This window comes from Ictidomys tridecemlineatus, chromosome 5 (genome assembly GCF_052094955.1).
Source record: "Ictidomys tridecemlineatus isolate mIctTri1 chromosome 5, mIctTri1.hap1, whole genome shotgun sequence".
Lineage (NCBI taxonomy): Eukaryota > Metazoa > Chordata > Mammalia > Rodentia > Sciuridae > Ictidomys > Ictidomys tridecemlineatus.
In genome coordinates this window covers 48265800-48289192 of record NC_135481.1, presented here as the reverse complement: position 1 = coordinate 48289192, position 23393 = coordinate 48265800, and the positions used below count along the sequence as shown (strand labels likewise).

The 23393-nt window shown below is 36.4% G+C and overlaps 1 protein-coding gene across 1 annotated transcript; it reads left to right on the top strand.

Moving 5' to 3' along the window:
• The first annotated feature begins 20984 nt into the window (after positions 1 to 20984).
• LOC101965803 (olfactory receptor 11G2) lies at positions 20985 to 21959 on the top strand. The gene has a single exon (XM_005341420.1). It carries the CDS (start codon positions 20985 to 20987, stop codon positions 21957 to 21959), a length of 975 nt encoding a protein of 324 aa, XP_005341477.1.
• The last annotated feature ends 1434 nt before the right edge of the window (positions 21960 to 23393 follow it).

The window sequence follows — 23393 nt, the reverse complement described above, 5'->3', positions numbered from 1 at the left end:
GGGATTGGAGAGCCTCCGGGCAGGGGAGAGAGAGCCGCCCCACATGAATTGCTTCCTACATCCTGAGAGGAGAGACTCAACCTAGAATGCACAATGCCATCTACTGGAGGAGAAGAAAACAGAATTCTAAGAGTACATTTTTTTTATCTCTTTCTTTCTTCTTCTTTTCTTTGTACTTCTCTTCCTACTTCTCTTCCCCTCCCAACCTCCCAAGCATTACTACTTCTACTACGTGTAACTTACTAAATGCAATTAGGTGAATGTTTATATGCTTCTTATAGTCCTCCCAAGTACTTAGCTACTCCCAAATACTCCTGTCTATTCTCCTGTTGATAACCCCCTTCATTAGAGCTCTTCTTCAAAGTAGGAAAGATATATTAACCCCCATATCCTCACATCTTTCCCCCTAAACATAAAATCCTACGTCCAACCCTCAGTTGCCACCAGAATCTGTATGCCTTTTATGAAGCTAATGAATTTACTTTAAATTACAATTGAACCCATCATCTCAGACATTGTCTCCCATCACAAAGGAGAGATCTCGAAGCTATAGAAAAGCAGCACAAATTTATAGGAGAAAAAAATAACACAGCAGTCTCACAGAGCTGGAAATAAACGTGAGTGTGGGAGGCCAACCTTACGGGAGTTACACTCCCCAGCTGGGTGCTGAGGCGCTCAGTCACAGAAATGGGTGTGTCTTGCTACAGCCCCATGGGTGAAGTTATGCTCACCTGTTTCCTTTGTAATATAACCCCTTGCCCTGTTTAGAATAGAATCTTCCATGGAAGTGCCTTGTGTGTGTCCCCTTCTCTTACTGTGCCCTTGGGTGTGGCCTACCCAGGTGTCAGTCAACCTGCTGACAGTGGACATCATGAAGACAGACTCAGCCCCCTGAAACCTGACCCCTTGCCTCATTTAAATAGCTTCTCCTCAATAAAAGGGGTCAGCACGTGCTCTCGCTCTCTCTCTTCCTGCGGACCCTTAAGGTCAGAGGAGCAGTCACAGAGAGGACCCCAAAGAAAAAGGTATTTGTGTCTCTTGTGTGGTTATTTTGTGCAGCCCAGTTAGCCCAGTTTAACTAGAGTGACCCCTGAGCCTTTTAGTTGCAAGAACAGAAACCCGGCACATGAGCATCATGGAAAAAAACAAGGGAAAAATGTAGGACAACTCAACAATAGAGGATGGTAGCTACATCAGAGAAAATTTCAGATAAAGACTTCAAGATATACATGCCCAGATGATCTGGAGTCTCAAGGAAGACCTTAGACAGCAAATCCAGACAATGAAAGATCACATTGACAATGAATTGCATAAACAAATCCAAGAAGCAAAAGAGCAACTCTACAGGGAGATAGAGGTTATACAAAAAAAATCAAACGGAAACCTTGGAAACGAAGGAAATTATAAACCAAATTAAAAACTCAAGTGAGAGTATCACCAGCAGAGTAGAACAATTTGAAGTCAGAACATCAGACAACGAAGACAATATATATCATCTCGAAAAGAGTCTATCAACTCAGAAAGGCTGATAAGAAACCACAAGTAGAACATCCAAGAAATTTGGGATACCGTAAAAAGATCAAATTTAAGAGTTATTGGGATAGAGGAAGGTATAGAGGTCAAAACCAAAGGAATGAGCAATCTGTTCAATAAAATAATTTTAGAAAACTTTCCAGACATGAAGAATAAAACAGAAATCCAAATCCTAAAACCCTACAGGATGCTAAATGTACAAAACCACAAGAGACCCACACCAAGACACATTATAATTATAATGTGCAACATACAGAAAAAGGAGAGAATTTTAAAAGCCACAAGAAAAAGGAGGCAGATTACATTTAGGGGTAAACCAATTAGGTTAATGGCTGATTTTTCAACACAGATGCTGAAAGCTAGAAGATTCTGGAACAACCTATTTAAAACACTGAAAGATAATAGGTTCCAACCAAGAATCTTGTATCCAGCAAAATTAAGCTTCAGGTTTGATGATGAAATAAAAACCTTCCATGATAAACAAAGGTTAAAAAAGTTAGCAGGTAGAAAACCAGCACTGTAAAGCATTCTGGGAAAAACATTACACGAAGAGAAAATGAAAAACAACAATGAAAATTAACAGTGGGAGGTAGCACAGTAAAGGGAAAAACTAATCAAAGAGGAAAAACAAATCAAGTTAAATAACAAAAATAAACAGACATGGCTGGAAGTACAAACCATATCTCAATATTAACCCTAAATGTTAATGGCTTAAGCTCACCAATCAAAAGACATAGGCTAGTAGATTGGATTTAAAAAACAGATCCAACAATATGCTGCCTACAGGAGACTCATCTGATAGGAAAAGACACACACAGACTGAAGGTGAAAGGTTGGAAAAAATCATATCACTCACATGGACCTCGGAAGCAAGCAGGGGTGTCCATCCTCATATCAAATAAAATAGACTTCAAGCCAAGGATAATCAAAAGGGAAAAGAAGGACACTATATACTGATAAAGGGAACCATTCACCAACAAGACATAACGATCATTAATATATATGCCCCAAACAATGGTGCAGCTATGTTCATCAAACAAACTCTTCTCCAGGTCAAGAGACAAAGAGACCACCAACACAATAATCATGGGTGACTTTACCACACCTCTCTCACCACTAGACAGATATCTCAAACAAAAGTTGAATAAAGAAACTACAGAACTTAATAACACAATTAATAACTTAGACTTAATTGACATATATAGAATATATCAACCATCATCAATAGGATACACTTTTTTCTCAGCAGCACATGGATACTTCACAAAAATAGCCATATATTATGCCATAGGGCAATTCTTAGTAAATATAAAGGAGTAGAGATATTACCATGCATTTTATCCAATCATAATGGAATAAAATTGGAAATCAACAATAAAACAAGGAAGAAAAATTCCTAAATCACTTGGAGAATGAACAATATGCTACTGAATGAACGATAGGTTACAGAAGACATCAAGGAGGAAATTTAAAAATTCTTAGAGATAAATGAAAACACAGACACAACATATCAAAATCTATGGGACATTATGAAAGCAGTACTAAGAGGAAAATTCATTGCATGGAGTTCATTCCTCAAAAAAAGAAAAAGCCAACAAATGAATGATCTCACACTACATCTCAAAGCCCTAGAAAAAGAAGAGCAAATCAGCAGCAAGTGCAGTAGAAGGCAAGAAATAATTAAAATCAGAAATTAAATCAATGAAATCAAAATAAAAAAAACAATTGGAAAAATTAACAAAACTAAAAGTTTTTTTGAAAAAATAAATAAGATTGACAGACCCTTTGCCATGCTAACAAAGAGAAGAGAGAGAACCCAAATTACTAGCATATGGGATGAAAAAGGCAATATTACAACAGACACTACATAAATACAGAAAATAATTAGAAATTATTTTGAAACCTTATACTCCAATAAAATAGAAGATAGTGAAGGCATCAATAAATTTCTTAAGTTATATGATCTGCCCAGATTGAGTCAGGAGGATATACACAACTTAAACAGACCAGTATAAAGTGAGGAAATAGAAGAAGCCATCAAAAGATTACCAACCAAGAAAATCCCAAGACCGGATGGATATACAGCAGAGTTTTACAAAACCTTTAAAGAAGAACTAATACCAATACTCTTCAATCTATTTCAGGAAATAGAAAAAGAGGGAGTACTTCCAAATTCATTCTATGAGGCTAACTTCACCCTGATTCCAAAACCAAAGACACTTCAAAGAAAGAAAACTTCAGACCAATATCTCTAATGAATATAGATACAAAAATCCTCAATAAAATTCTGGCAAATCAGATACAAAAACATATCAAAAATATAGTGCACCATGATCAAGTGGGATTCATCTCTGGGATTCAAGGCTGGTTCAATATACAGAAATCAATAAATGTAATTCACCACATCAAAAGACTTAAAGATAAGAACCATATGATCATCTAAATAGATACAGAAAAAGCATTTGACAAAATATAGCATCCCTTTATGTTCAAAACATAGAAAAACTAGGGATAACAGGAACTTACCTCAACACTGTAAAAGCTATCTATGCTAAGCCTCAGGCCAGCATCATTCCAAAAGGAGAAAAATTGAAGGCATTCCCTCTAAAATCTGGAAAAATACAGGGATGCCCTCTCTCACCACTTCTATTCAATAGTTTTGGAAGCACTAACCAGAGCAATTAGACAGATGAAAGAAATTAAAGGTATAACTATAGGAAAATAAGAACTTAAACTAGCACTATTTGCTGATGATATGATCCTGTATCTACCAGACCCAAAAAGTTACACCAAGAAACTTCTAGAACTAGTAAATGAATTTAGCAAAGTATCAGGATATAAAATCAATACCCCATAAATCAAAGGCATTCCTGTATATCAGTGACAAATCCTCTGAAATGGAAATGACAAAAACTACCCTATTCACAATATCCTTAAAAAAAATAAAATAAAACATGTGGGAATCCACTTAATAAAAGAGGTGAAAGACTATACAATGAAAACTACAGAACCCTAAAGAGAGAAATAGAAGACCTTAGAATATGGAAAGATATACCTCACTCATGAATAGGCAGAATTAATATTATTAAAATGGTCATATTACCAAAAGCACTTTATAGATTCAATGCGATTCCAATCAAAATCCCAATGGCATTCCTTGCAGAAATAGAAAAAGCAATCATGAAATTCATCTGGAAAAATAAGAGACCCAGAATAGCTAAAGCAATTCTAAGCAGGAAGAGTGTAACAGGTGGTATCGCTATACCAGATCTTAAACTATACTACAGAGCAATAGTAACAAAAACAGCATAATATTGGCACCAAAACAGGCTGGTAGACCAATGGTACAGAATAGAGGACACAGAGACCAACCCACAAAATTACAACTACCTTATTTTAGACAAAGGTGCTAAAAGCATACAATGGAGAAAAAAATAGCATCTTCAACAAATGGTGCTGGGAAAACTGGAAATCCATATGTAACTAAATGAAATTGAATCCCTTACTCTCACCATGCACAAAAGTTAACTCAAAATGGATCAAGGATCTAGGAATCAAACCAGAGACTCTGTGTCTAATAGAAGAAAAAGTTGGCCCTAATCCTCACTACGTAGGGTCAGGCCCCAAATTCCTTAATAAGACACCTATAGCACAAGAGTTAAAACCAAGAATCAACAAATGGGACGAATTCAAACTAAAAAGTTTTTTCTCAGTAAGAGAAATAATATATGAGGTGAATAGGGAGCCTACATCCTGGGAACAAATTTTTACTCCTCACACATCAGATGCAGCTCTAATCTCTATAGTATACAAAGAACTCAATAAGTTAAACAACAACAACAAAAAAAAAAATAACCCAATCAACAAATGGGCCAAGGACCTGAACAAACACTTCTCAGAAGAGGATATACAATAAATCAACAAATACATGAAAAAATGCTCACCATCGCTAGCAGTCACAGAAATGCAAATTAAAGCTACTCTAAGATACGATCTCACTCCAGTAAGAATGGCAGCCATTATGAAATCAAACAACAACAAGTGCTGGCAAGGATGCCAGGAAAAAGGTACACTCATATATTGCTGGTGGGACTGCAAATTGGTGAAGTCAATTTGGAAAGCAGTATGGAGATTCCTTGTAAAGCTGGGAATAGAACCACTATTTGCTCCAGCTATTTCCCTTCTCGAACTATACCCAAAAGACCTAAAAACAGCATATTACAGGAACACAGCCACATCAATGTTATAGCAGCACAATTTACAATAGCTAGACTATGGAACCAACCTAGATGCCCTTCAAAGGATGAATGGATTAAAAATGGCATTTATATACAATGGAATATTACTCAGCACTAAAAAATAATAATATCATGGCATTTGCAGGGAAATGGATGCCATTAGAGCAGATTATGCTAAGTGAAGTTAGCCAATCCCTAAAAAACAAATGCCAAATGTCTTCTCTGATATAAGGGGGTGACTCAAAATGGGGTAGGGAGGAAGAATATGAGAATATTACCACTAAATAGGGAAGACAGGTGGGAGGGAAAAGGAGTGAGAAGGGAAATTGCATGGAAGAGGGAAGGAGACCCTCATCGTTATACAGAATACATGTATGACAATGTGAGGGGAAAAAAGTGTGTCACATTAGATTGGGTAGAGAGAAGTGATGGGAGGGGAGGGGAAAAGGGTAAAGGAAGGACAGCAGAATAAAATAGACATTATTATTGCTATATATATATATAGGTGACTACATGACCAATGTGATTCTGCAACCTGTATACTCAGAAAAATGAGAAATTACACCTCATCTGCTTCAAATGTATGATATGTCAAGATCATTGTACTGTCATGTGTATCAAATAAAAAAATTTAAAAAAAAAATTTGAAGGTCTGGAATCCAGCCTCACAGAACTTTAATGTTTAATGGTCAAAGGGAGGGTGGGCCTCACAACTAGAGGGAAAAGCTATAGCAGAAGTGTGGAAATGAATGTTATGTGTATTTATGTTTTGTGTATTAGTTATTTTTTTAAAAAAGTTATAATGTGATAAATATATAGAGTGGAATATTATTCAACATTGAACCTTAATAAAACTGCAGGGAGATTGAATAAGTTGAACCCCTGACATTTCCTACACACACACTCACCTAAACTCGTCTTTTTATTATTTTTTATTTTTTAATTATTTTTATATTTTATTATTTTTCTCCATCTAGACCCATTACCCAGTATATATGTAGTTTACTTAATGTCAGTCAAGTAGAGCAAATGTCAAGTAAGCAAATCTGGGACTTTTATCCATTTTGTTCATTGCTATATCGATGATCATTCAGAAAATTGCCCATAACAGAGACATTGAGTTATTGTTGTTACATTAACAAACCAGTTTTTAATACTAAAATATAAACATAATAGTCAATTTTATATTTAAATACAAAGATGAGTCTAACTATAAATGTAAGACTCCATCTAGTCTAGAGATAACCTCCACTATTAAATGGTTATGTCATCATTTTATTGCTGATAGGTTTTCTGACATATTTTACATGGAACATGTAGTTCCATTTCTATATATAATCAGGATATATTTGTTAAAATAATAATTCTTCCAAGATATCCAAAAAAGGCAAAGCCTTCATAAATCATTGCTCTAAAACTACATGTAGACACAGGAACAGGGAGGTGGAGGGCATGGAGAGTAACCTGAGCTGACTATAAGTATCAAGACTTTTTCAGCATAAAAACCCTACAAAGATAGTTGTTTAAAATCCCTGTCCTGTGTGCAAGGCTTAGGAAATTACTATGATATATCAAAGTGTTACCACTGTCCCATATGTGAAATTTGAGTATTAAACTCTCTGACTTGAAAAAAACATAAAACTATGAAAAGTAATTCAAAGGCAGGGAGACTCTCTAAGAAGTCTTAAATACACAGGTCTTAAACTCACTATTATTGCAAATTAGTTTCAATTTGGTACAATATATTGAGTGGAGAGAGCAGCAGAATGACAAAAATCAATTCTGACTACAAATAATGGCACATGACTCCTCCCAGCTCAGTATTAAATGAAGAGCTCTATGAGTCTCTTTTCCTTCTTTCAAATGACAAAAGGAAACAGGAAAGACTCAGAGTTTCACACCTGCTCAGGGGAGGCATAAATGGCAGTAGAGGCAACCCAAACACAAAGGTGCCTGGCTCTCCACCAGCCTGGATGCTTCCAAACCTGATCTCAGCAGAAAAATGAGCCGGCACCCACTGCAGGTGGACCACTTTATTCTAATTACTATCAAATGCCAGTTTCTGCCGCATAGTCACATCCAGAAACCCAAGCAGGACCTAGTGTCCACCAGGGGCCCTTAGCTCTGCTAGTAAGTGACTTTCTGGTCCCAAAGGAAGGAATTTTTTGCTCAATTGTTGTTTTTTTGTGTTTTTTTTTTTTTTTTGTTTTGTTTTTTGCCACTCCACTGGAACACTTGGCTTTACTGGGCAATGAATGAGCTAGGATGATCCTGGCACATTCAGGCTACCTGACTCAAGCTCTCCCTGTTTCACTGACTCAGGCCAAAGACAATGTGATGAGGCAGAAGCCAGAGAGCTTGCTGCAAATGCCTCAGAGCCAGGGTTGTCATGCTAACAACTGAGAGATCACAGAGAAGAGAAAAATAAGAGAGAAGCCTGTGGGGAAACTTGAAGAGTTATTGTAAAATGTACAAAGTTTAAACTTGCAGTGGAGAAATGTATGGGAATGTTCTGGAGAATGATACTTTTTCAGAAAGTTTGGCTTTGCAACATTTTCTTGGGAAGATGTGGTTTTATGGAAGAATTTTCCTGAGTCATATCTCATCTTGGATTAAAAAGGATATTGAGGTATACAGATTACTGTAATACCAAGAACTTCATGTGAAGGAAGTTATTCAGCCATGAAAATGGCAGAAAAATCAATAAACAGTTTCTATAACAGATCATTAAATAGGATATAAAAAAGTTTTAAGGTGTAGTCTGAAACCCCAAAGGATGTAAGATGTCTTCCAAAGTGTAAATTTGCAGTGTCCTTGAGTTAGCATTGAAAGGAGAATAGGTTGGAGTTGGGTGACAGAAGGAACCTAGTGATCTAGGTGATGCGACTCTGGATAATTATTCTAAATTTCTCCCAGTCAACAGTGTGTAGCTCAGGCAGAGTGAGTAGAAACTTACAGGCCCAGGTCTTCCATCAGTTTGCTCAAGAAATTATGAGGATCATTCTGCCACCTTGTGGCTTGGGACCAACTTGCATAAAACTTGAAGAGTAGAAGGTACTGAAGGGAATCACTCAGTGAAGAAGGAAGGTTCAGAAACCCATCCTCCTCTCTCCTCTCTGTAAATATTAACTTCCCCAAGACATCCCATCCTTATCCTCAGTGGGTGATGCTGTATTTACTTAATTGCTAAAAATGAATAGGATCTGAAATTTAGCTCTTGAGTGGAGTTTTTGTTAAGATAGAGTACCTAATTTTTTTTTTCTGATTCAAGTGATTTGGTATACTGTAATCTCCTTGAGGTCAAAGATGAATTAATTTTCTCTGCACAGTCCAACTTCCAATGTTTCTTCATTAAATCAGGCTGTTTCATAAAACCAGAGAGAAAAAACATGGCGGCAGGAGGGGAGTGAGCCACCCTGTGCCCCTCGCCTCCAGGACTGCAGGTCTCGCCTAGTTGGAATACTACATCTCTAAAAGTGTTAGAGATCTTCTAGGGAGCTGCTCTCTGCAGAAATCACCAGGACTGTGACCCCATGTGGGGATCTGGGCATTCGAGCAAGACCCAAAGCCGGAAGTTCCAGTTCATGCATGACTTGGCGAGTGCCTTAGCAAAATCTCCTATCATCACATCTACAGATTGCCAAGACTTTGCTCCACTCCAATGCAAGTCACTCAGCAGCTACCTACCCACAGCACAATGCCATTGCCCAATTCCCCCCACCACACCAGGCTCCTCTCACCTCACCAGACACCTCAGAGCCATCTTGACTCAACACTCTCACCATTTAGCTGGGGGCAGTTCCCAGAACGGATCTCCAGTGGCCAGGTATCAGGTTTCCAACCTTCCCCTCTCCCCAGTGGCAGTAACCCAACACAGTAGTTGCCCAACACAGATGTGCAGAGTGACCAGGGAGCCACCACGGGAGCCCCAGAGTGAGAGTTTCCTCAATTGGGAACTGCTAGGGGAGAGAGAGAGACCAGGAACTGGTAAATCTCCATGCAAGAGAGAGGGATAGTACCTGGTGCTCATGTTATATGAGCGAGCAGTCCCAAAAAGAGACTCATGATGTACAGTCTTTCTGCAGGGGCTAGTGGGTGCCACTCCTTGCATCCAGGCACCCAGCACCAGGACCAGTCTTCCCACCCTCGTTTTCTCCACCACCAGAGGGCAGAGACACCAGTTTACAACAGAAGATGCCACCTACTGGATGAGAAGAGAAGCAGGAAAGATACGGATTTCTAAAGCTAGCTACAACCCTGGCTTCTTCCTTCAAGTTTTTGGTTGGTTGGTTGGTTGGTTGGTTGGTTGGTTGGTTGGTTGGTTTTTTTCTCTTCTACCCCTCCATCCTCCGGCCCTCACATCCCCAACATATGTGAAGCCAAGAACTTTGCATAAAATAGGACTTTGAGGACTGAGTCATCTGAATAATATAATATAGAGGTGTTATTTAAGCCCTTCATTTGTTTTTCTTTTTATCCTTTCATTTTTCTTTTCCCCTCCAAATTTTCCTGTTTTAACATCTGTATTTTTCTAAAAACATATGTGTGTTTGTTTTATGTACTCTACTGTCATCCCACATACTTGACTACCCTAAATTACTTCCTGTTTATTCTCTTGCTACTAACCCTCTTCACTAGATTTCTCCTTCATACTTCCTAAGATATATTAGCTCTATATGATCACATCCTGTCTCCTCAGCATATTGTCCTAAGCCCCACCCCAAGTTTATTGTCCACTGTCAGAAACTGTGAACCTTTTTACAAAACTACTGATTATATTTTAGGTAATAATTGAATCTAACATTTCTATACATCGAGACTAAACTGTAAACATCTTAACAGCAATGAATTTTTCATAGGTAGTATATTGTTGATATTGGGATCAGTTAACATTGTCCTTCCCCACAAAGGGGAGGTCTTGGAACCCTACAAGAGCACTACAAACCTATAGGGTAAAAACAATAATAATCTAGACACACAGAGCTGGAAAAGATCACAAGCAACATAAAAAGACAAGGGAAGAAAATGCCCCAAATCCATGAAGACACCACATCATTAGAATCATTGGCAGCCACAGCAGGAGGAATGACACAGAAGGAGTTTAGGATATACATGGTTAAGATGTTCTGTGAACTCAAGGAAGACATAAAAGAGCAAATACAGGCCATGAAAGATCACTTTGACAAGGAGTTACATAAACAAATACAGGAAGCAAAAGATCACCTCAACAGACAGATAGGGTGCAAAAAAAAAAAAGAAAAAAAAACAGAAATCCTTGAAATGAAAGAAATAATAAACCAAATTAAAACTCAAATGAAAGCATCACCAATAGAGTAGACCACATGGAAGATACGACATCAGACAATGAAGACAAAATATATAATCTTGAAAACAATATAGACCACACAGTGATAATGGTAAGAAATCACTAGCAGAACATCAAAAAAATATGGATAGAATAAAAAGACCAAATTTAACAGTTATTAGGTTAGAGGAACGTATAGAGATCCAAACCAATGGAATGAATAATCTATTAAATGAAATAATATCAGAAAATTTTCCAAACATAAAGAATGAATTATAAATCCAAATTTAAAAAGCCTACAGGATGCTGAGGGTACAAAATCACAACAGATCCACACTAACGCACATTATAATAAAAATGCCAACATACAGAATAAAGAGACAATTTTAAAAGCCACAAGAAAAAGGAATCAGATTACATATAGAGGGAAATCAATTAGGATAATGGCAGATTTTTCAACACAGACCCTGAAAGCTAGAAGGTCCTGGGACAACATATATCAAGCGCTGAAAGAAAATGGGTGCCAACCAAGAATTTGATATCTAGCTAAATTAATTTTTAGATTTGAAGATGAAATAAAAACCTCCCATGATAAACAAAAGAATTTATAGCTAAAAAACTAACACTACAAAACATCCTTGGAAAAATATTCCATGAAGAGGAAACAAACAAACAACAACAACAAAAAAACTATGAAAATCAGCAGAGGGAGGCAGTACCCTAAAAGAAAAACTAATCAAAGAAGAAAATCAAGTCAAGTTAAATAACAAAAATAAACAAATATGGCAGGAAATATAAACCATGTCTCAATAGTAACCCTGAATATTAATGGCCTAAACTCACCAATCAAAATACATAGACTAGCAGATTGGAGTAGAAAAAAAGGCCCAATAATATGTTGCCTATAGGAGACTGATCTGATAGGTAAAAACATACACAGACTGAAGGTGAAAGGTTGGGACAAATCATACAACTCACACAGACTGCAGAAGCAAGCAGGGGTTTCCATCCTTATATCAAATAAAGTAGACTTCAAGCCAAAGTTAATCAAAAGGGATAAAGGTGGAAATTACTTTTTTACCATACACCAACAAGACATAACAATCAAATATGTACACCCCCCCAAAAAAATGGTGCAGCTATGTTCATAAAACAAATTCTTTTTAGGTTCAAGAGTCAAATTGATTACAACATAATAATATTGGGCGACTTTATCACATATTTCTCACCACTGGATAGATCTTCCAAACAAAAGTTGAATAAAGAATCTATAAAACTCAATAATACAATCAATAACTTGGACTTAATTGACATATATAGAATATTTCAACCTGCATCAATCGGAAATATGTTCTTCTCAGCAGCACATGGATCCTTCTCTAAAATAAACCATATACTATGCCACAAAGCAACTCTTAGAAAATACAAAAAAGTAGAGATACTACCATGAATTTTATCAGATCATAATGGAATGAAATTGAAAATCAATGACAAAATAAAAAATAAAAATTACTCCAACCCATGAAGATTAAACAATATGCTACTGAATGAACAATGGGTTGCAGAAGACATCAAAGAGGAGATTTAAAAATTCTTACAGGTAAATCAGAACATAGACACAACATATCAAAGTCTCTGGGACACTATGAAAGCAGTTCTAAGAGGAAAGTTAATTACATGGAGTTCATTCCTTAGAAGAAGAAAAAGTCAACAAATAAATGACTTCACTTTACATCTCAATGTCCTAGAAAAAGAAGAACAAATTAACAGAAAAAGCAGTATAAGACAAGAAATAATTAAAATTAGAGCTGAAATCAACGAAATTGAAACAAAAGAAACAATTTTAAAAATTGACACAACAAAAAGTTTGTTCTCTGAAAAAATAAATAAAATTCACAGACTCTTAGCCATGCCAACAAAAAGATGAAGAGAGAAAATTCAAATTATTAATATATGTGATGAAATAAAATATCATAACAGACACTACAGAAATACAGAAGATAATTAGAAATTATTTTGAAAACTTGGACCCCAATAAAATAGAAAATATCAAAGGCATCAAAAAATTTCTAGAGTCATATGATTTGCCCAAATTGAATCAGGATGATATACACAACTTAAACAGATCTATTTCAAGTGAAGAAATAGAAGATGCCATCAGAACTCTACCAACCAAGAAAAGCCTAGGACCAGATGGATACACAGCTGAGTTCTACAAGATCTCTAAAGAAGAACAAATACAAATACTCTTGAATTTATTTCAGGAAATAAAAAAAGAGGGAGCACTTCCAAACTCATTCTACGAGGCCAATATCACCCTGATTCCAAAAACAGGCAAAGATACATCAAAGAAAGAAAACTTCAGACCAATATCTTTAATGAACATAGATGCAAAAATTCTCAATAGAATTCTAGCAAATTGAATATAAAAACATATCAAAAACAGTTGCACTATGATCAAGTAGGATTCATCCCAGGTATGCAAGGTTGGTTCAACATAAGGAAATCAATAAATATAATTCATCACATCAAGAGACTCAAAGATAAGAATTATATGATCATCTCAATAGATGCAGAAAAAGCATTTGACAAAATACAGCATCCCTTCATGTTCAAAACACTAGAAAAACTAGGGATAACAGGAACATATGTCAGCATTTTAAAGCTACTTACACTAAGCCCCAGGCCAACATCATTCTAAATGGAGAAAAATTGAAGGCATTCCCTCTAAAAAATGGAACAAAACAGGGATGCCCTCTTTCCCCACTTACATTTAACATAGTCCTTGAAACACTGGCCAGAGCAATTAGACAGATGAAAGAAATTAAAGGGATACACATAGGAAAAGAAGAACTTAAATTAGCACTATTTGCTGATGATATCATTCTATACCTAGAAAACCCAAAAAGATCCACCATAAAACTTCTAGAACTAGTAAATGAATTCAGCAAAGTAGCAGGATATAAAATCAACACCCATTAATCAAAAGCATTTCTGTAGATCAGTGACAAATCCTCTGAAAGGGAAATGGGAAAACTACCCCATTTATAATAGCATCAAAAAATAAAATAAAATACTTGGGAATCAATTTAACAAAAGAGGTAAAAGATATATATAATGAAAATTACAGAAACTTAAAGAAAGAAATCATAGAAGACCTTAAAAGATGAAAATATCTACCTTGCTCTTGGATAGGCAGAATTAATATTATCAAAATGAACATACTTCCAAAGCACTATATAGATTTAATGCAATTCCAATCAAAATCACAATAGCATTTCTCATAGAAATAGAAAAAGCAATCATGAAATTCACCTGGAAAAATAAGAGATCCAGAATAGCTAAAGCAATCCTTAGCAGGAAGAGTGAAACAGGTGGCATCACTATACCAGACCTTAAACTATAATACAGAGCATTAGTAACAAAAACAGCATGGTATTGGCACCAAAGCAGACTGGTAGACCAATAGTACAGAATAAGGGTCGCAGAGACTAATCCACAAAATTACAATTACTTTATATTAGACAAAGGCACCAAGAACATGCATTGGAGAAAAGATAGCCTCTTCAACAAATGGTGCTCGGAAAACTGCAAATCCGTATGCAACAAAATTAAACCCCTATCTCTCACCATGCACAAAACTCAACTCAAAATGGATCAAGGACTTAGGAATACAACCAGAGACCCTGTGTCTAATAAAAAAAAAGTAGGCCCTAATTTCCATCATGTGGGATTAGGCCCCAACTTCCTTAATAAGACTCCTATAGTGCAAGAATTAAAACCAAGAATCAATAAATGTGATAGACTCAAACTAAAACGTTTCTTTGCAAAAGAAACAATCTGTGAGGTGAATAGAGAGCCTATATCTTGGGAGCAAATCTTTACCCCTCACATTAATAGATAGAGCATTAATCACTAGAGTATATAAAGAACTCAAAAAGCTAAACACCAAAAAAAGCAAATAACCCAATCAATAAATGGGCCAAGGAACTGAAGAGACACTTCTCAGAAGATGATGTACAATCAATCAACAAATACATGAAAAAATGTTCATCATTACTAGCAATTAGAGAAATGCAAATCAAAACCACTCTAAGATTTCATCTTACTCCAGTCAGATGGCAGCTATTATGCATACAAATAACAATAAGTGTTGGCAAGGATGTGGGGAAAATGACACACTCATACACTGCTGGTGGGACTGCAAATTGGTACAGTCAATATGGTAAGCAGTATGGAGATTTCTTAGAAAATTGGGAATGGAACCACCATTTGACCCAGCTGTCCCTCTCCTCAGTCTATACCCAAAGGACTTAAAAACAGCATACTACAGGGACATAGCCATATCAATGTTTATAGCAGCACAATTCACAGTAGCTAAACTGTGGAACCAACTTAGATGCCCTTCCAAAGATGAATGGATAAAAAAATGTGGCATATATACACAATAAAATATTACTCAGAAATAAAAGAGAAGAAAATCATGGCATTTGAAGGTAAATCAATCGAGTTAGAGAAGATAATGCTAAGTGAAGTTAGCCAATCACAAAAATCAAATGCCAAATGTTTGCTTTGATATAAGGAGGCTGATTCATAGTGGGATAGGGAGCAGGAGCATGGGAGAAATAGATAAACTCTAGATAGGGCAGAAGTGTTGGAGGGGAAGGGAGGGGGGCATGGGGTAATTAATTGTTGGGACCTTTTACCTCCCTTGGCACTGTGGCCATTATTGGGTGTTGGCTGAGGGGTCTCATGGTTCTTCCAGAGCATTTCCGAATACTTGACCTGGCTGGATTCGCATTTTGCGGGCTTTTCACCTTAGCCCCACCTAATAGTTTAATCTGAAATCTGCCTAGGCCCCATAGTGATAGTGATGTAACTGCTCCTTATTGGTTCTCATTACTGACTCTTCTTACCCGCTCCTATCACTATATAACCTTGACCCTGACACAATGAAGTTGAGATTGCTGCACCTTCATGGTTGACTCATCTCCTGTCTCCGTGTGATTCTGGGCCAGATTGGGTTGTGGGCCGGGTCGCGAGACACTAGCTGGTCTATTGCACTTCACTACCTCTGTCGGAGGGCGATTCTGACAGCTGGTGCCTTGGAGACGACAGGATGATCCTGCCTGTCTCCCACATAGCCTTGTCGCAGGGAGCGACAATTAATGATGGTAGAATGTGATGATCATTACTATCCAAAGTACATGTATGAAGATATGAATTGGTGTGAATATACTATGTATTCAACCAGAGATATGAAAAATTGCACTCTATATATGTAATAAGTATTGTAATGCATTCTGCTGTCACATATAAATAAAAATAGATTAAAACTCAGAATTATGGCTGCAGAATGTCAATGGCTATAATCAGAAAAATTAAAGTGAATTCAGAGAATACTTGGCAAATGTTGTTTGATGTTTAATAAGTCCTATAAGAGAATCAATTATGTTGAAATCTGGAAAACTTGTAAAAAACAAAAATGTGAGTTAAAAGAACAGTGAAATACACATACCCTAAAAAAGGAGAAAGGACGGCCAGCATCAGAAAGGGGCCATGTACTTGGTTAATGTTGCTGTAACACAGTCTTCCTCCTTATTCTCCCAGGTCAGATTCATGCCTCTTTCTAGTCTTCAACAACGACTGTTCCTTCTGCCTGACATATGCTCTCCATGTCCTCATGGGTCTGTTCCTCCACGTTTTCAAGTCTGGCTAAAACTCTATTTAAATTTATAAGACCTATATCCCTACTGCAATCCCCAACCCTCTTCATCTTTCATTTTTCTCCAATGAAATATACATATACATAATTTACTTATTCTAGTAATTTTCTTCATTTTATGTTGCCCCACCACACATACACACTGAACTGAATTGAATTGAATTCAATTGAGCTGAATTGAACTTCTCTGTGTAGACAGGATATTTTTTCTTTCATTTCTCAAAATACAGTCACAATATCTGATAAGCACTCCATACATGTTTGTTCAATGAAACAGATTCAGTCTTAGTACCTGAAATGCCACCTTTCCAATGATAATCATCATGAAACTGACATGTGTTTGAACAACAAATTTGAGAACTCTTAATGTTGGGAAGAGGATATATTGTCCTTCAACAAAGATTCAGGGAATCAAATGGTAGACCTTCTTATTGTAGCTATTACCACAAATTTTATTTCTCTTTAATTATTCCCCAGGAACCTTTTGCAATACCTGGTTATTTAAAGCACAAGAGGAGGTAAGAGCCTATTTCCACAAGCTCTATATTCCTCAGGGAATGGCTGGGCTTAGGATTTCATTGTGAATAATTAAAATTACAAAACTATCTTATGTGCTGAAGAAGTACTTTAATAATAACAAGGGAAGGGTTCTCAAATCTCAAAAGACCATGATGTAAGTTAATAAACAGAAAAGGTTACCTTCAAATGGGTTTTATCTTGACCATAAACATGAGTATTGAAACAAAGGAGCAAAAAAGCTTTTCAAATTTACTCTTCAGAACTCATGGCAGGTTACAAACTGCAGGATCCAATTCTCAGAAGCCCCTCACATGCTTTCCACCCTCTGGGGTGCTATTTTATTCCGCTCGCAGAACTTTCTTCTCAGCACATACCACCACGTGAGTTAAAATTTTCCATACCATACAACAACAAATGTCAACTGTTGCGTATCAGTGAATTTACTGACAAGTGCTTTCTTCTTGCTCTGAATATGTAAATATTTGGTTCAAACAAAATTCAGACACAGAAGCTTAAAATATTAATTTTCTTTATGTTTCAGAGTCTAGGGAACATATTTCTCTAGCTTCCTTATCATTTTAAAATATTATTGAGTATTGTTTACAAAGAGGCCTGGGGGGTTTTGTGTGAAAATGTGTAACTTTTAGAGGTAGATTTATTATCAATATTATCTTGCTGGTTCAATGGAGGAAACATGGAAATCTCTGATTCCACTCTAATTTCTTATCTGTGCTATCAGTTTCACTAGTTTAATATGTTTGGGTTTTATGTGAAACTACCCATTTTTAGAAGACAAACCCATTTTGCATCTTTGTGGGTTTTTTATTGGTTTACTATATGACCTTCTTTGGATTGCAACTTTAGTATCCTTGAGAAACATTACACCAGAAGATTCAAGCAGGGCGAGTATTGTCTTTTATTTAATATATGATGGTAGTAGGGATTCAATGTCAATGAAGTAAGTAAAGTAGCTGCAGTAGTATCGTGAGAAATTAAGAAACAGAACAAAATATAAAGGACTAAAACAAAATGACTTAAATTTTTCGTCAAATGAGTTATAAAGAAATTGAATAGATACTAAGACTTGTGGGGCAACTAAGTGAATATTTGCTTCGATAAAAGATTGCAACATTAATCATATGTAAGCATCCCACAGATAAAGAAATCTTTGAAACGTTTTAATATTAATTGTCTCATATTAACATCAAGTTCTGCCTGCTCTCTGCCTATGCATATAATCACAATATATGTGTATAATTTAAAGGTTTGTAATTTAAAGGAGTATAATTTAAATGTGTATAATTTAAACTTGAAGGTAGTGTTTTTCATTTTTAATAATTGATTGGAAATGGGCAAGATTCATCTTGCTGTCTCCAGAATAAAGTGACATTCACACTTCCTCCAGTTCTGTACAACATTCTGCCCTGAGAAAAATCATACAGTAATTCAGGATAATAAAACGTTAAGTAAGGATTTTGCTTTAATCTTACTATATGGATCACATCCAATCAATGGAAAATCCATATACATCAAAACAAACAAAAGACTCTTGTTATTTGGAAATAACATCTGTCATATTACTATAATTTTCCACCCATCTTGATGTGATTGAAAAACTAAACAGAATGCCCCATGGACACAAAAATCCCCAGATATTCAAGTCCCTTGAAGAAAATGTAGTCTTTGCACATAATTTATCCACTTTCTCCCATAAACTCTAAGTCAACTAGAGATAATTTATGATACCTAATATGATGTAAATGGGCAAATGGTTGTTAGACTGTGTCCTTTGGGAAAAAATGAAAAGAAAAAACATCTATGCTTAACACAGATGCAAATTTTTCTAATATTTCCATCTGCAGTTCATTGAAAACACAGCTGTGGAACCCACAGTTACAAAGGAACCCACAGTTACACAGTCTACTGTACCAACAACAGTAACTTCACTGTAACTACTAAATGTGATAGCCAAGAGCAGGGTCCTAAGCAAGTAAGGCACATAAGAGTTAAACTTCATCTCTGTGACAACAGACTGTGAGGGGGTGGCGCAAGTGAGTGAAGCAAGAAATCATGTTTCAAGGTTGTTTCAACAGAAAAGACCTACAATGGCTGTAACAAGTACTAAAGTGTTTTTATACCAAAAGGATGCAAAGGAATAAGCGCAGAAATCAGCTATTAAGAAAATGGAAACTACACACACACACACACAAAAAAAAAAAACACACAATTTCTGTCCATTTCACAATGGTGTTTTTGCTTCGCTTTGCTTTGGCACTAAGAACCCAGCAGTGTTTTACCACTGAGCTACATGTCCACACAAGTTTTATTTGTTTCTTTAGGCAGGGTTCTCACTAAATTGGGTAGGCTGGTCTTAACTTGCAATCATCCTGCCTCAGACTCCCAAATCACTGGGATTACAGGCTAGCTCTCTGGCAGCAAAATTGTTCACATTATATATTGTAGTCACTCACAGAAATTTATCTTCTAGTAGCAAGTAGCAGTAGCAGATCTCATTTTCACATTCACGTGGGAATTAATCAAAATTTTCTTGTTTTTAAATTTATTTTTTACTTGCAATTGGACCCTATACCTTTATTTCACTTATTTATTTATTTTTTTTATGTGGTGCTGAGGATCAAACCCAGAGTCTCATATGTGCAAGGCGAGCGCTCTACCACTGAGCCACAACCCCAGCACCATGAATCAAAATTTTCAACCAGAGAATCTCAGGTACAAAAGTGCAGGACTCTTCCCCACACCACGCAGCTGAAATCACCAATCTTAATAGACAAAATATACTTCCTAAACACCAAAAATACAATGAATATCATATAAAAACCATATATTTTATCCCTGAAAAGTCCTTTTAACCATTTTACAATACCACAAAAAGGCAAAAAGAAGAATATGCCCAGCTTCATTCATTTTATTACCTAGAGTCAGGACTTTTGGAATTGTTTTAATGTAACTCTTTACTTACTACCATTATCAATATGACCAATTTTAATAAATTATTCTTATATCATGCTTTAGAAAGAACTTCTCATATACTGGCCCTATGTGGTAAACATATAGCAACTTAAAAAAATGGAGATGCAGCAACCTATCAAATTATAAAGTTTGCACCTCCTTATTCTGGCTTTGTTTCAGTTTGCCACAGTATGTTTTTTGTTTGTATTATTATCTGTAACATACAAAATAAAATCTTACTCTTGAGGAAAAGATGGTGGAGACTACTGTCTTATTTTTGCTTTCAACAGAAACTTGTTTATTATTTAATTCAATTATATTTAAAAGAATGTACCTTAATAAATCCTACATATGTATGTAACTATAATGCACTAATTAAAATAATAATAACAATAATAGATTAGTAGAGCAAAGCAAGAAGTCAGGGGAAGGGACTACTGGGGAACGAGAGTGATCAAATTATATTATGTGCATATATGAATATGGTATAGTAAACCTATTATTATATATAATTATAATGCACCTATGCAAGAAAAATATGAATATGGTATAGTGAACCTATTAGTATATAATTATGATGCACCTATGCAAGGAAAATAATAATAATAATAAAAAAATTTGGTCTTTCCAGGAAAAAAACAATATTCAACATTAAATGACAATAACCTCTGTGATCTCAGTGACTTCTACACCAATGAACGGGTCCAACCAAGAACACACACCCTCTGTTACCCACTTCATCCTCATGGGCTTTCCCTCCAGCCCAGAAATGCAGCTCCTCTACTTTGGGCTCTTCTCAATAACCTACACTCTGACCCTGATGGGGAACGCAGCCATTGCCTGTGCTGTGAGGGGAGACCAGCGTCTTCACACCCCCATGTACATCCTCCTGGGCAATTTCTCTCTGCTGGAAATATGTTATGTCACCTCCACCGTCCCCAACATGTTGGCCAACTTTCTCTCCACAAGCAAGTCCATCTCTTTTGTGAGCTGTTTTGCACAATTCTACTTCTTCTTCTCCTTTGGATGTGATGAGGGCTTCTTCCTTTGCATCATGGCCTTTGACAGGTACCTTGCCATCTGCCGTCCCCTGCATTACCCACGCATCATGACCAGACAGCTGTGCACTGGCCTCGTCATCTTTGGATGGTCATGTGGGTTCATCCTCTTCATAACCCCAGTTGTTCTCATTTCACAGTTACCCTACTGTGGTCCAAATATCATCAACCATTTTATGTGTGATCCTGTCCCATTGATGATGCTGTCCTGTTCTGAAGACTCCACCACCCAGTTCATTTACTCTGCCTTCAATGCTTTCTTCATGATTGGCACTTTTCTCTTCATTCTTTGTTCTTATGCTCTGGTGATTCTAGCTGTGGTCAGGATGCCCTCAGCAGCGAGCAAACGCAAGGCTTTCTCTACTTGTGCTTCTCATCTAGCTGTGGTGGTCCTGTTTTTTGGCTCTATTATGGTAATGTATGTTAGCCCTGGATCCAAACACCCAGTGGAAGTGCAGAAAATCATTACCTTATTTTATTCTGTGATAACACCCCTCTGTAATCCTCTAATTTATAGCCTGAGGAACAAAGAAATGAAAGCTGCCCTCAGAAAAGTCTTTGGGACTGAAATATTGCTCATAAAACATAAATCAAACATCATAGCTAACTGAGTTCCTTCTCAACCTACCTAATCAGACATGGTGGAGAACATTTTCTAGAGAATTTAATAATGTTGGTTAGGGAGCTGTTAATAAAGCCCCTTGTATCTTAAATATTACTCTTTACAATGATGAATTAGCCTTGTTTGAGAAATAACATTGTCTAAGAAAATTCATATAGAACTCAGTTTCTCAAAGGCAGCATAGATACAGTTTGTATTTCAGAATTAGATGAGCACATAGAAATGTAGTATAGGTCCTATACTGTTTCCAAACTCATGCTACATGTGTTGTTCTTCATTGGTTACCAAAATAGAGGAAAGATTTCTGTATGAAAAATGTCCAGCCATACTGGTATGATCTTGTCACTCCACCTCCAAAGAACACATGGTTTTTCTGTAAGGATTTCAAAACAAAAAAATTAATAACCTTAGCTAAATGTTAAATGGGAGGTTACATGGCACCCACAATACAGATTAGGAATTTAATAGCTATTTTTTACCCCAAATCGATGCACTAAATGTAAAGTGCTAGGCCCTCATCAGGATATCACTCTCCTTGTTAAAGTTAGTGCCATGACAGGTTTGAGGCCATATTCTATTTCAGTGTTTTTGCTTTCAGACATATTTAAGAATTATAATAATCTTCTTTAAATATCTTTTCTTTCTTAAAGTGTATGTAATCACAATTGTTAGTTTGATAATATTTTTTATTTTAATCCTGGTCATCAATCCTTTCATTAACTCTCTAAAATATTATCAAACACGCCAAAAATAAGATGCAATTTATAGAGCTGCATTACAGCTGACAGAAACGCACTTGCATTAGAAAGCAAGATACAACTATAATTGGTCTTCCTTTAAGAAAGAAGAAAGGATTTGAGGTTGTCTAGACTTTGAGAGAAAAAGCTTTCTGAGGGGTTTCAAAAAGGAAGGGATGTTGCTATTATCTGGATATAAAATATCCCCCCAAAGACTGATGTGTTGAAGGTGTAATCCCCAATGCAGCTATGTTCAATTCAGAGGTGGGTACTGGGAAGTGATTGGTTAACGAGTGTTCCAATAAACTAATCTATTGATGGGTTCATAACTGAATGGACTATTTGGAAGTGGTAGAAACTTCCTAGATAGGGCTTACTTGGAAGAAATAAATCACTGGGCCCGTGGCCTGGAAGAATATGTCTTATTCCCAGACCCTTCCTTTCTCTCTGTGCTTTCTGGCTGCCATGAGCTGAGCACTTCTGCTCCACCACATGCTGCCCACCATGACAGTCTGTCTTGCCAAAGCCCCAAACTATGGGGCCCGGTGACCATCCACTGAATCCTCTAAAATTGTGAGTCAAAATAAATCTTTCCTCTTTTAATTTTGTAGATATTTTGTCACAGTGACAAAAATTTGATTAACCCAGCTATCTTACAGCAGATTTATTTGTTTTTTTTTTATTTC

What these genes read in the sequence shown, in the direction of transcription:
- LOC101965803 (XM_005341420.1), top strand. Translation starts at nt 20,985, where the DNA reads ATGAACGGGTCCAACCAAGAACACACACCCTCTGTTACCCACTTCATC.